The sequence below is a fragment of the Gamsiella multidivaricata genome (genome assembly GCF_025024155.1).
Source record: "Gamsiella multidivaricata strain RSA 2152 chromosome Unknown BC939scaffold_68, whole genome shotgun sequence".
Classification (NCBI taxonomy): Eukaryota; Fungi; Mortierellomycota; class Mortierellomycetes; order Mortierellales; family Mortierellaceae; genus Gamsiella; species Gamsiella multidivaricata.
This window is the reverse complement of record NW_026251776.1, coordinates 66,056-76,959: the sequence shown is the minus strand read 5'-3', so window position 1 is coordinate 76,959 and position 10,904 is coordinate 66,056. Positions and strand designations below refer to the sequence as shown.

At 47.4% G+C, this 10,904-nt stretch overlaps 3 protein-coding genes across 3 annotated transcripts; 2 read left to right on the top strand and 1 right to left on the bottom strand.

Moving 5' to 3' along the window:
• Nucleotides 1-22: 22 nt before the first annotated feature.
• On the top strand, nt 23-566 carry BC939DRAFT_414595 (ubiquitin-related domain-containing protein; the record flags this gene model as incomplete). Its single annotated transcript, XM_051552982.1, has 1 exon — nt 23-566. A coding segment is annotated over exon 1 (459 nt), but the record flags the coding sequence as incomplete, so codon positions are not given.
• A 439-nt stretch (nt 567-1,005) lies between these two features.
• On the top strand, nt 1,006-3,400 carry BC939DRAFT_461787 (BRO1-like domain-containing protein). The gene is made up of 5 exons (XM_051557044.1): nt 1,006-1,412; nt 1,529-1,610; nt 1,710-2,469; nt 2,565-2,897; nt 3,007-3,400. Exons 1-5 carry the CDS (start codon nt 1,218-1,220, stop codon nt 3,359-3,361), a joined length of 1,725 nt encoding a protein of 574 aa, XP_051408809.1. The 5' UTR covers nt 1,006-1,217; the 3' UTR covers nt 3,362-3,400.
• A 559-nt stretch (nt 3,401-3,959) lies between these two features.
• Nucleotides 3,960-10,767, bottom strand: BC939DRAFT_506203 (uncharacterized protein; the record flags this gene model as incomplete). Its single annotated transcript, XM_051560756.1, has 17 exons — nt 3,960-3,980; nt 4,079-4,167; nt 4,851-4,980; nt 5,075-5,725; nt 5,815-5,974; nt 6,062-6,136; nt 6,227-6,483; nt 6,576-6,858; nt 6,955-7,340; nt 7,460-7,725; nt 7,831-8,008; nt 8,127-8,626; nt 8,724-8,913; nt 9,032-9,186; nt 9,315-9,503; nt 9,638-9,714; nt 10,544-10,767. The coding sequence occupies 17 exons, from the start codon at nt 10,765-10,767 to the stop codon at nt 3,960-3,962; spliced, it is 3,831 nt and encodes a 1,276-aa protein (XP_051408808.1).
• Nucleotides 10,768-10,904: the final 137 nt, after the last annotated feature.

Below are 10,904 nucleotides of genomic sequence, written 5' to 3'. Positions count from 1 at the left end.
CCTCCTCTCCTCTTCTCTCTTCATTCCTTCCCGTCTCTCCCTTGTCCACACATCCACACCACACATTCAAACTCCTTTGACCTTCCCACTCTCGAATTTGCCCAACCATGCAGATTTTCGTCAAGACCCTTACCGGCAAGACCATCACCCTCGAGGTCGAGTCTTCTGATACCATCGATAATGTGAAGCAGAAGATCCAAGATAAGGAAGGTATCCCCCCAGACCAGCAGCGCCTCATTTTCGCCGGCAAGCAGCTTGAAGACGGCCGCACCCTGTCTGACTACAACATCCAGAAGGAGTCAACCCTCCACTTGGTTCTTCGTCTCCGTGGTGGTATGCAAATCTTCGTCAAGACTCTCACCGGCAAGACCATTACTCTCGAGGTCGAGTCCTCTGATACCATCGATAACGTCAAGCAGAAGATCCAAGACAAGGAAGGTATTCCTCCAGACCAGCAGCGCCTCATTTTCGCCGGCAAGCAGCTCGAAGACGGCCGTACTCTTTCCGACTATAACATCCAGAAGGAGTCGACCCTTCACTTGGTTCTTCGTCTCCGTGGTGGTATGCAAATCTTCGTCAAGACCCTCACCGGCAAGACCATTACTCTCGAGGTCGAGTCCTCTGATACCATCGATAACGTCAAGCAGAAGATCCAAGACAAGGAAGGTATTCCTCCAGACCAGCAGCGCCTCATTTTCGCCGGCAAGCAGCTTGAAGACGGCCGCACCCTGTCCGACTACAACATTCAGAAGGAATCGACCCTCCACTTGGTTCTTCGTCTCCGTGGTGGCCAGTAAAGAGGCGGCGCAGTCATTGCCCCTCCCCCTCAAATGCCCATGCCGCTCGTTCTGGTTGTTTGTACGCATGCGTGTTGTCAATAGCAAAATTTGTTGATTCGTTTCGACACGGAAGGAAAAGACTTTCTTCAATAAAGCGAATTTAAATATCGATATAATCTGTAAACTGTATGGTGGTGCCAAGAGAGACATGGCAGGCATGATTTACGTTTTTTGAAAATAGGGTTCAGCTTCTTTGATGGCGACGTGATGCATCATCTTTGCTCGTTCATCGGTCTTCAGCCTTCAACCTTCAGCCTTATCTCTTTTTGCACCCCAGTACCCTAACCACAGCCCTATTTCGCTTTCCCCGCTCTTGTGAGTCTTTAATCCTCTCCTGCAACCCATTGCATCTCCTCAACACAAAGCACGCTCTTCGGAATGACGACAATCGGATACCCATACACGCTACCGACGACAGCAAACATGTCCTTCCACGAGTTCGTGGTACCAGTAAGCAACGATACTCAATATCAGCGCCCGCTCTCAGATGCGACTGCCTTCCGTGGCCGATTGCGAACTGCACTCAAGGAACATAAGCATTCGGACCGGCATGACTTTTTAAACATTCAAAAGGTTAGAGCCGCAGTCTATCATTTTTTATTTCATTTTTATCGAGGAATAGGGCAAATAACTGAATTGTGGAGGCCCTGTTGTGCTTCTGCGCCTGATGGCCTATGAAATATAAATAGGCACTCGAGGATTATATCCCATTGCTGTTTGGCGTGGTAGCCGGGATCGAGAACACCGAGCTGCGCTTAACGAACGAAGTCGGTCAGTGACCAATTCGTTCTCTTCGCAACGTGTGTATCCTGGCCATTAGAGGTCTCACTCACAATATAATCTACTGCGACTTCTGGTATTCAACAACAGAGACAGTGTGGCGTTGCACCATGTCCAGCGTCTCGCTGTCATCCAAGCAACCTCGCGTGAAGCACAAGTCGATTCACTATGAAGCCATCTTCACACTTCTCACCCTGGGCTACGTGCTCATGGACCGCGCCAACGAGTACTCGCACACAGTCCAGAAGAAGATCCTCGTCGCCATCGGAGATATCTCCAGTTACGCTGGCGGATACGGCGATGGATCGTCTATGGTAGGGAGCCATATCCATCACAGTGGGATAGCAGGCGGATCTGGTTCAGGAATAGGAGGAGGTGCTGGCTCTGGATTAGGATCAGGAAGCGGAAGCGGAGGAGGGGCCAGCAGTGGTGGTTCGCATGGTGTCGGAGCAGCAACATCCCGTCTCTTCAAAAAGGGTACCTCTTCCACACCATCGCCCTTCAAATCTACCAAGAATACAAATACCATTGGCGAATTTACGGATTACTTAAACGACGGGGATCTGGCAGCAATTGATCATCAATTGACGCAGGCTGCGGATCTGTATTGCAAGGCGGCCGGTGTCTTTGAATATGTAGTTCAAAGCATAATCCCCAGGTGGAACAAATCTCTGGTAGCCGATTTTATGCAGGATACTACTGGAGATGTTGGCAGTACGAGTGGGACATTGGATCTTGGTAAGACCTCATCATCATTGTCCTCAGTAACAGCAGCCAACGCCAAGAAGGTGCTCTCAGAAAGTTCTCGTCCAGTCGACGTGCAATCTGCCGTGGTCTCTGCCCATATCAAGTAAGCCAATAATGAATATAATTGCCGCTTGTCATGCAAACGAGCGGACTGTACAGCTGATTTGCCCGATCCTATGTGTATCTAATGCATGCTAGGCTAGCTCTTGCAGAGGCACATGCCTGCACTGTACGGAAAGCATCGATCAAGGCTACTAGGGCATCTGCGAACAAAACATCCGCGCCCACTTTCTCAAAATCCGGAGCCGGAGTAAGCGTAGCAGGTGCAGGAATATCCAAGACCTCCTATGTTCTTTTGGCAAAGCTCACCATTGGCGTCAAAGAAGAGTATGAACGCGCCTATGGGCTGCTGAAGTCTGTCAAGGATTTGAACGAGATCGCGAGCGAGTTCAGGGCTCACGTCAAGGATGCTAAGCTGTATTATGAAGCTTTGGCCCAGACCTTCCTTGGGATGGATGCCTATGAAGCACAGTACGTTTCAGGCTCGCTTTGTTAAGAAATATGGATGCGGAGGAAATTGTATCTGAATCAATTTGCTGACCAGATGTCAACCAATTTCTGTTTATTTGACACCACATAGACAATATGGCAAAGCAATTGGGTTCATGTCGGTCGCCCGCGCCACATTCTTGTCACTCACGAAATCAAGTAAGGCCCACACGATCGCACAAGCTGCCTCGTTTGAGTATCGCCTCGCGAACGAAAAGGTGGTTGCGTTTCAGAAAATCAACGACTCGGTTACGTTTGAACAAGTACCCACTCAGACACAGTTGCTTGGCGTTATGCCCAGTGGCCGCGATCTGCTCTCGCCAAAGAAATATATTGCTCCAAGACCCTGCTTTGGAAGCGCGGCTACGGCGACCGAAGGGGCTCATGGCGGTGCTGGCGACAGCATCAATAAATTATCGTATGCGATGCAGGGTGCTTATTTTTGAAGCTAAATACTCGAGCAGCATTCAATAAACGTTTTGACAGTAGAATATTCAGTTGATATAATATCCTACAGTCCTTTTTGTGAAATAGCCGAACTTTCATAGTAAAAGTTGGGCTATTTCGACTGAAATGAAATATATACACGAGGCTATTCATTTTTTTGCAAGAATTTAAGAGGTCACATGATGAGTTTATTTCTACGAATCAAGTACCGTGCTGTTTTTCGGTAGCTCGCGTTCTCATCTCCAAGCAAAGTGAGAGTGAGAATGACACGCGTTTTGATGTAGTCATGAGCGTAAAGATTGCAGGGAAATAACGTATTTCAGCCATCACAAAAAATGAATAGCCTCGTGTATGTATTTCAATTCAGTCGAAATAGCCCAACTTTTACTATGAAAGTTCGGCTATTTCACAAAAAGGACTGTAGGCAACCTACAAGCACGTGTTGCATGGCTTTACACGGCTTTACACGGCTTTTTTTTTGCCCATTGATTGCTTTGATATCTCTTCACCCTTCTTTCACCCTTCTTCTCGCGTTCCCTACGTACAGATTAGAGCCAGCATTTGCTCAATAGAAAAATAAGCATTCACAATGTACCGTTACATTTGAGACCATAGCTGCTAAAGAGATGAAGGCAGCAGAACCTTTCAATCGGTCACAAACAGTCCATTAACTAGCACCTCACTGAAAGAACGGCCTTCCCAAATGTAACGAATACCTCAGAGGCATCAGTCTGCAGATCCCCGCCTCCTGCCACGACTTTGATCTCCCAAGAAAGATATTGCACACTCGAGCCCACGGGGTGGTCTATTCCAAACAGTTGGTGTTTCGTAGATGAGACCGGCAAGGATGGATGGGCTGCTCTGCATCGGTACGCTCGGTGGGCCCAAGGGACCCCTGCTAGGATCGGCATTAGCTATCTTTAATTATAACGGCTTCATCCCGTAAGAGCATAGGAGCAAAACTTCAGGACGTTTACTCGTATTTCGTCCCATGAGGCGTTCGTGAAAAAAATAATTTTACCCCATCCTCGCCCTTGGCCTCTTCCATGCAGAAACGCAACTTGACCTGGATATTATCTGAACTTTCGCAAATGGTACTAGGATGTCTCGGCTGAGCTGATCAGCTACCATCGGAGTGACAGGTGAAGAAGTCGCGCGCGAGAAATAGAAATTGCTGAATTGAGTAAAAAGCTCAGTAAGGGTTGAAGATGATTTATTAAGAAGATGGGAAGTAGTTTTTGAGAGTGAATAGTGACGCTTTTACAATAATGGGTGTGGATAGAATGAGATCATTCTACATGCAACATATCACGAAATAAAGCGCGAACAGTTGTGAACAGTTGAACAACAATCCACGAAAAGAATGCATACATAAGGACTACAGAAAACTAAGTTAATACATTACAAAAAACAAAGAAAGAGCAGGAGATGTTCAAACGGAATTGATCGCCATTTCCCAAGGGAAAGAGCCCTTTCACACCATTCCACTGTCCTCTGAAGAGGAAGGACTGGCGGTCATGAGCGTCATTTGCATGCACTCTCGTCGGAAGGTAGTGATATTCTGGGTAAAACGGTCGCGGTTGAGGCTAGTCAAGTTGCATTCAATGCCCTCCATGAGCTATACAAACAAATAAAAGAACCATGAGAAAAACGCGTTCAGGAACAAAAAATAAAGTATATCGTAAGCGCGCAGTGCATTAATGGAAACCTACCGCGTTGACAGCCGTCTGAACCTGTTCCTGACGATCGGGGAGCTGGCTTTGTACAAAGTTGTTGGTGTATTCCACATAGAAATCGCGATTCAACAGGACCAGCCCCAACAGTGGTCGGCTCAAACTCCAGTAGTTGCTTCTGTTCTCGAAGGCAACCACTTGGAAGATGATCTGGAACAGATAGCTCAGAACATTTTTGTTCGACATCAAATACTCAACCAGCCAGTGTGTCTCTTGCTGCTGTTGTTGCTGCTGTTGACGACGCCTCGACACCGGTCGGCCGTTCGAGTTAGGTGGTCCTCGTGAAATATCAACACTACTTCGTTGGCTGTTGCTACCGCTGCCAGCAGAGTTAAGGCGTGCACGTCCACCTGGGTCGGGTGATCCGTTGCTAATGGGCTCATCCTGATCCTCATCCTTCCTGATCTTGTCCTTGAGCATCCAATTCAAGACAAACGTGCAGACCTTGTCGATAGCTGAGCATGCCATGGTGCAGCAGAGCGTATCAGGTGTTTCAGGCAGAATGATCTCTCCAAAGGTCCGGAACATGTAGTCCAGAACAGGTTGAGGCATCATAGGTAAACCGGTCATATGTTCACTCGCAAAGACATCAATCACGCTGTAGTAAGCATGTGCAAGCTTTGGGAAGGACTATCACCATACAACGACAGAAGGCCTGGTTAGGAACCAGATTTTTTTACAAATAACTCTGAATGAACAAAGACGACCGCGCTTCTTACAATCATGTCCCCGACCGGGATGGCCAGCATTAACGAGAAGAACACTTCCAGGGCTTGATCCAATGCCTTGTCACCATAGAGTTTAAACACGCCAAAGTTGGCATACTTTCCAGAAAGGGAAGCGGAGAGAACATTGAAATACAGCATGATACCCTTATACCTATTGTTCGCAGAGTGAACTTCATGTTCAGCACAGAACTTCGACTGCGAAAAATACCATAGCCATATAATAAGATAATTAGCTTACTTTTCAGACCATCGGGCGTCCGAGTTGGACAATGGCCGGTTCAAAAGGTTTTGACCATATGTGTAAAGGATATTACTATTCATCAGAAAGTCAGGCAGTGGTTAGTGTGTTATGGTGCAACTTTTTTTTTGGCATAAAACGATACCACAATGATGGCGTTTGTACCTCGTCACTCGGAAGAGCAAGATGCCATTGGGGCTGCTGCTTTCGAACGCGACACGGCTGCTCTTGTTGCTTGCAAACTCGTTCCAGAACCGCATAATTGCAATGCCAAGCTCATTATGAGGCCATATCTCAATAGCACGTACAACGATCGGCGTGTACGCTGGATAGAACCAATCGAAGAATAGGTTGTATTGTTTCCGGTTCGTAATACTCGAGACGAATCCTCGCAAGTCTCTAAATATTCCGAGTAGGATGAGCTGTAGCCGAAATATAAATGAAAATTAGGCAACTCGTTTTGGTCAACATCATGTCGCATGAAGCGAAATCAATTTGCTCCGACCATACTTACCCGAATATCCTCTTCGCCAAGCTCACTGCTGCCCTCAAACGCCAAGGTCACTTGATCCAGCGTGAGCTCCCATGGTTTGACAAACCGCCAAAAGTCCGCTTCCACATTGTCTTCCGCAAACAGTACCCTGGATAGCATGGTATAATAGTCCATTCGACAGCGTGCCAGTGTTTTGTCTGAGGCTTTGGTTGTTGGATCCAAGAACCTGAAATCGCTCGAGGTATGGTTCTTAAGCAGTGCCTTCATGGTATCCAGTTTGCGGATATGCTTCACGGAACTATACCTATTGTCAGCATTCAGAGACGAGTTAGTTCACGTCTTGCGGCCAAGGATGAACCCCTCATTGCCATCGTCTGACCATCAATGCCCTCACACATACCCTGAGGCGAGCTGTGTATATAGACGAAGCGTGCGTACGACTAGCCGATCCTCTTGTTTTCTCCACTCTGGATCACCGCTTGAACGTAGGTTGCCAAGCGACGAGTTCATGATCACATCCAGCACCTGGTTTGGACTATTGAGTCCCCATCGCTCGCCCAAGAGGGTGTATACCTTGACTGACTTGGAAGCCTCCTCGCCAATGTATGAGCTGCGGAACTGGGTGTAAAAGTATATGATCGCGGATTGCACATAAAGGTGTGCATCTGGAGAGGCGATGAACAAGGGGCGTTGGGAGGACCATACTTGAAGATGGTGAATAAATCCAAGCACCTCACTCGCCATCTCTCCATCCATCTGATCCTGCTCTGACGTGCTTTGGTAAGACTAGCATCGATAGCCATTTTTTTTTTTTTGCCAACAAGAAAATGATAAACGGTGCGCGTTAGCGTATTGTCGCCAGCGGTTACTTTGATATAAAGCATAGGCGAAGATATAACACTTACAATCCTGCCGCCGATAAGAGCGGCGATGATGTATATCATCCACGTCAGCTGCATTTCCACGACCAGTAGTTGCTCTTTAATCTCGCTCGAGCCAAGAGATGGAGATGTAGTGACTGCAGAGGCCCTCTGAATTAACTCTCGGTGCTTCTTAGTCAGGTCCTTAAACTCGACTACGACATACTGTCCAGACTCGATGTATTTGGACCTTGCTACAGTTGCATACGTCTCCAGCGTTGACACCAATTCCTCCTCGGACTCTAGAGGATCTATCTCATGCACAAAGGATGTGTACGATGTCAATATTCTAAGGTAATTCTATACAAGTCCTAAGTCCCAATCAGGTCAGCGTGTTTTTTTTTCCTTTGGTTTACCATCGACTTCGCCATCTATGGCAGCTTGAGCACACTCCAGACGGCTCTTCAGGTAGGCGCGCGAAAGATCCACTGTGATTCGTTGGATATACTCTTGCGTTGCCTGCTTCGTAGAGGTCAGGGATGATACCATCTTACTCCAGAAAGTCAATAAGTACGGGACACTGTTTGGTGACCACTAAAAATGTAAATGTATGTGCAGACGAGATTCAGTATTCACTCGCTCCCTGCGTTGACCATGCTGAGTTGATTATTCCACTCGTCAGCAACGAAGGTATCCCGATAGCCCAGCATACCTTCCACGAATGAAACCCGCGCGACGTAAACTCTCCAACCAGCGTGATCCACTGCTCAAAGTCCTTGTACTCACAGATTTCCGATAGTTGAAAGGTGCTCCTGAATTTTGACAGCATTCTGCAAAACTCATTGAAGTTGCCGATGTCCTGTAGTTTGTTCTGTCCAGCGCCTGTCTTTAATGTAAAGACCGTCTCGCGCATGATGTGGTGAATATAGGTATTGCGGGCGTCATCGTTAGAAAACAATGACCGGCGAATCGAAGCAGCCTGTGAGAGCGATTCCATCACAAGGACCGAGTTTTGACCGGAAAACTTTTTCCAGCACTCCCACAGGACATCCAAATATCCTGACTCCTCAAAGATAGATCTCCATGTTGTTGGCGCTTGAATGCTTCCGACATCGTCTGAAGATTCGTCTGGAGAAGTGCCGATAAAGTCGAACATGAGGCACGTTCTCATCAACACCAATATTGATTCTGTAAACTTTGCTGCATTGGGATCTATTTCTCCAGAGAACAATCAGCGCACAGTATCAGAGGAGGTCACAGAGGAAGCTGTTTTACATAGACCTAAAATGAGTGATGATGGCTTGTATACCTGACATCTGCATGGCAGTCTGCAGCATTGAAAATGCAAACTGGAAGATTGGGAGCAGCTGTACGTCCCGAAAGTTGACTGCGATCTTGCGGTACTTTGCCGCGTGCCGACTGCTGGGTGTATTCATCTCGGTCACAACAGCATTCAAGAGTCCCATACCAATGGCGCGGTAGATGATGGTAGCCCCAGGCTATGTATAAATAAGATGCTCGTTAGTTGATTGCCATGGACACATAGTTGCACCTGTGCCCATATTCCTCGCCATTCAACATCGTTTGCCACCAAAAATTGCGCGCATTGTTGCATACCTGAAAAAACACCTGGATTTGGTCAACAAGCGCACGGAACTCTTCATTCTCGATCCAGCCGAGCTTTGTAATGATAGCGAAAAGTTGTGCTTGTGCCGTGATGATGAACGACGGTGCATTCGGGTTCTGGTAGATGTAGCGGAGAACAAATGTGCCTATGCAAATCAATGCCGCAAAGCATAAGAAGGAATAAGAAGGACAAGGAGCACAGATTAGACCATCACATGTGCCAAACGCCCGCGTTCATGTGCCTCATCAGGCAAGATTCTCCTTTGATTATCACTCCTCCGCTGTTGCTTTTTGCCGAATGTGTCCTGAATGATAACAGAGTCAGGTCCTGGGAGCAAATCCCTCTCGTTCGTCAGTGCCAGAGCGTCAGGTAGTCCACCGATCCTACCGCTTCCTTTGCGCGTCCCTTGTTTGGACTCATATTCTGAGGTCGATAACTGTGTCCCATGATTGAAGTGTTTTGCTGAGATAGTCGATAGTCGATAATCGATAGTCGCATTCTGCTACTCGACCGCATATTGTGCTCTGGCCAAGGACCGATGATTCAAAAACAGACAGGACAACGAAGCAAATAGCGGGAACATCATGGGTACATACGGAGTCCAAGCTGTTCGGGAGTTGTGAATGTGGTGAAGTGATCCTCGACCAGGTTCTTCAATCGTGTGGTCGCAAACCTATTTCAGACCGAAACAGGCCACGCACGGAGCGACCAAAAAAAGATGCACAGGAGATAATTTTTGGCATGTTAGTCAGTGCCGAAGAGGACAAACGCCCAGTTTTTTTTTTCTTTTTCTTGAACAAACACTCCTTCCCATTCCCCCCTCTTCGCCTCTGGCTTCCAGAGATGGCCCGATGACACGTGGACCCACAGCTCCCCTGTAGGATCTTCCTGAACAAAACGGCATCCCTCCCTGATATGATTAATTTTCAGGCAAGTCAAATGACCCCTCCGTCCTCCAAGGACTTGCAGTCCTCTGTTTACCGCAGATCCTTTTTGTCCTCCCAAAAAGAAAGACAAGCGGGAAAGCTTGAAAAAAAAAAAAAAAAAAAAAAGGGAGCACAGGTGACAGTGATCTCCCCATTCTTCAGAAAAGAGGACTCCATCTGCATAGCTGCGTAGCTGCATGTTGCATAGTACATGCCCGATATCGCACAGCCAGGCAATATGCCATCAACGACCTATTTAAAAACGTGAAAAAGCGAGGAGCAGGGCTCTCGCCACCCTCTCATAAGCTCGAGAGGAGGTCATCCTGCCATCCACCCGGACCATGATTTGTTCTCCATAAAATTGACTTGAAACTTTAAAAACAAGGTCGTCTTTGGGTCCCACCCCCACCACCCCAATTACTAACAGTCGATTCTCTTTAAAAAAAAACGAAGAAAGATGAAGCGCAAGAAAAATAAAAAGTGTGAAAATGTGAAGGGAGTAGTAAAAGTATCACTTGCATGAGGGCATATGGATTCTTGGTGCTTTCGAGCAATCCTCGACAAAAAAGTGCGGACTCGATCGGGGTATTGATAGACGGGCTGTGGCCCTTGGCGAGTGCGTCATCATCGGCCCCGGATAATGCGGCTGTGGCAGCTGTAGAGGTCGTGAGAGACGAGAAGGTGGGGAAATGGTAGTTGAGGAGCGATTCGACCTGGATGCGACTGGCCTGACTCGTGGGATTGTACAGAGTCTCGCAGTATTGCTCCAGCGAGTGGAGGTCGAGTGTAGCGGCCATCATTTTGTGTCGTCTTGTTTATATAAACAGATATCTATGAAGCGATAGCTACGGTAGAAAATCAAAGGATACGATAATACACTGAATGTTGGATGAGTAACACTACAAAGGAGGGGAAGAAGCGTGGAAGGAGGGAAGCA

Bases quoted from the DNA above. Each gene is read 5' to 3' on its own strand.
- BC939DRAFT_461787 (XM_051557044.1), top strand. From the start codon at position 1,218: ATGACGACAATCGGATACCCATACACGCTACCGACGACAGCAAACATG. The intron at 1,611-1,709 runs GTCAGTGACCAA...ATTCAACAACAG, and splicing joins GCGCTTAACGAACGAAGTCG to AGACAGTGTGGCGTTGCACC. The intron at 2,898-3,006 runs GTACGTTTCAGG...GACACCACATAG, and splicing joins ATGGATGCCTATGAAGCACA to ACAATATGGCAAAGCAATTG.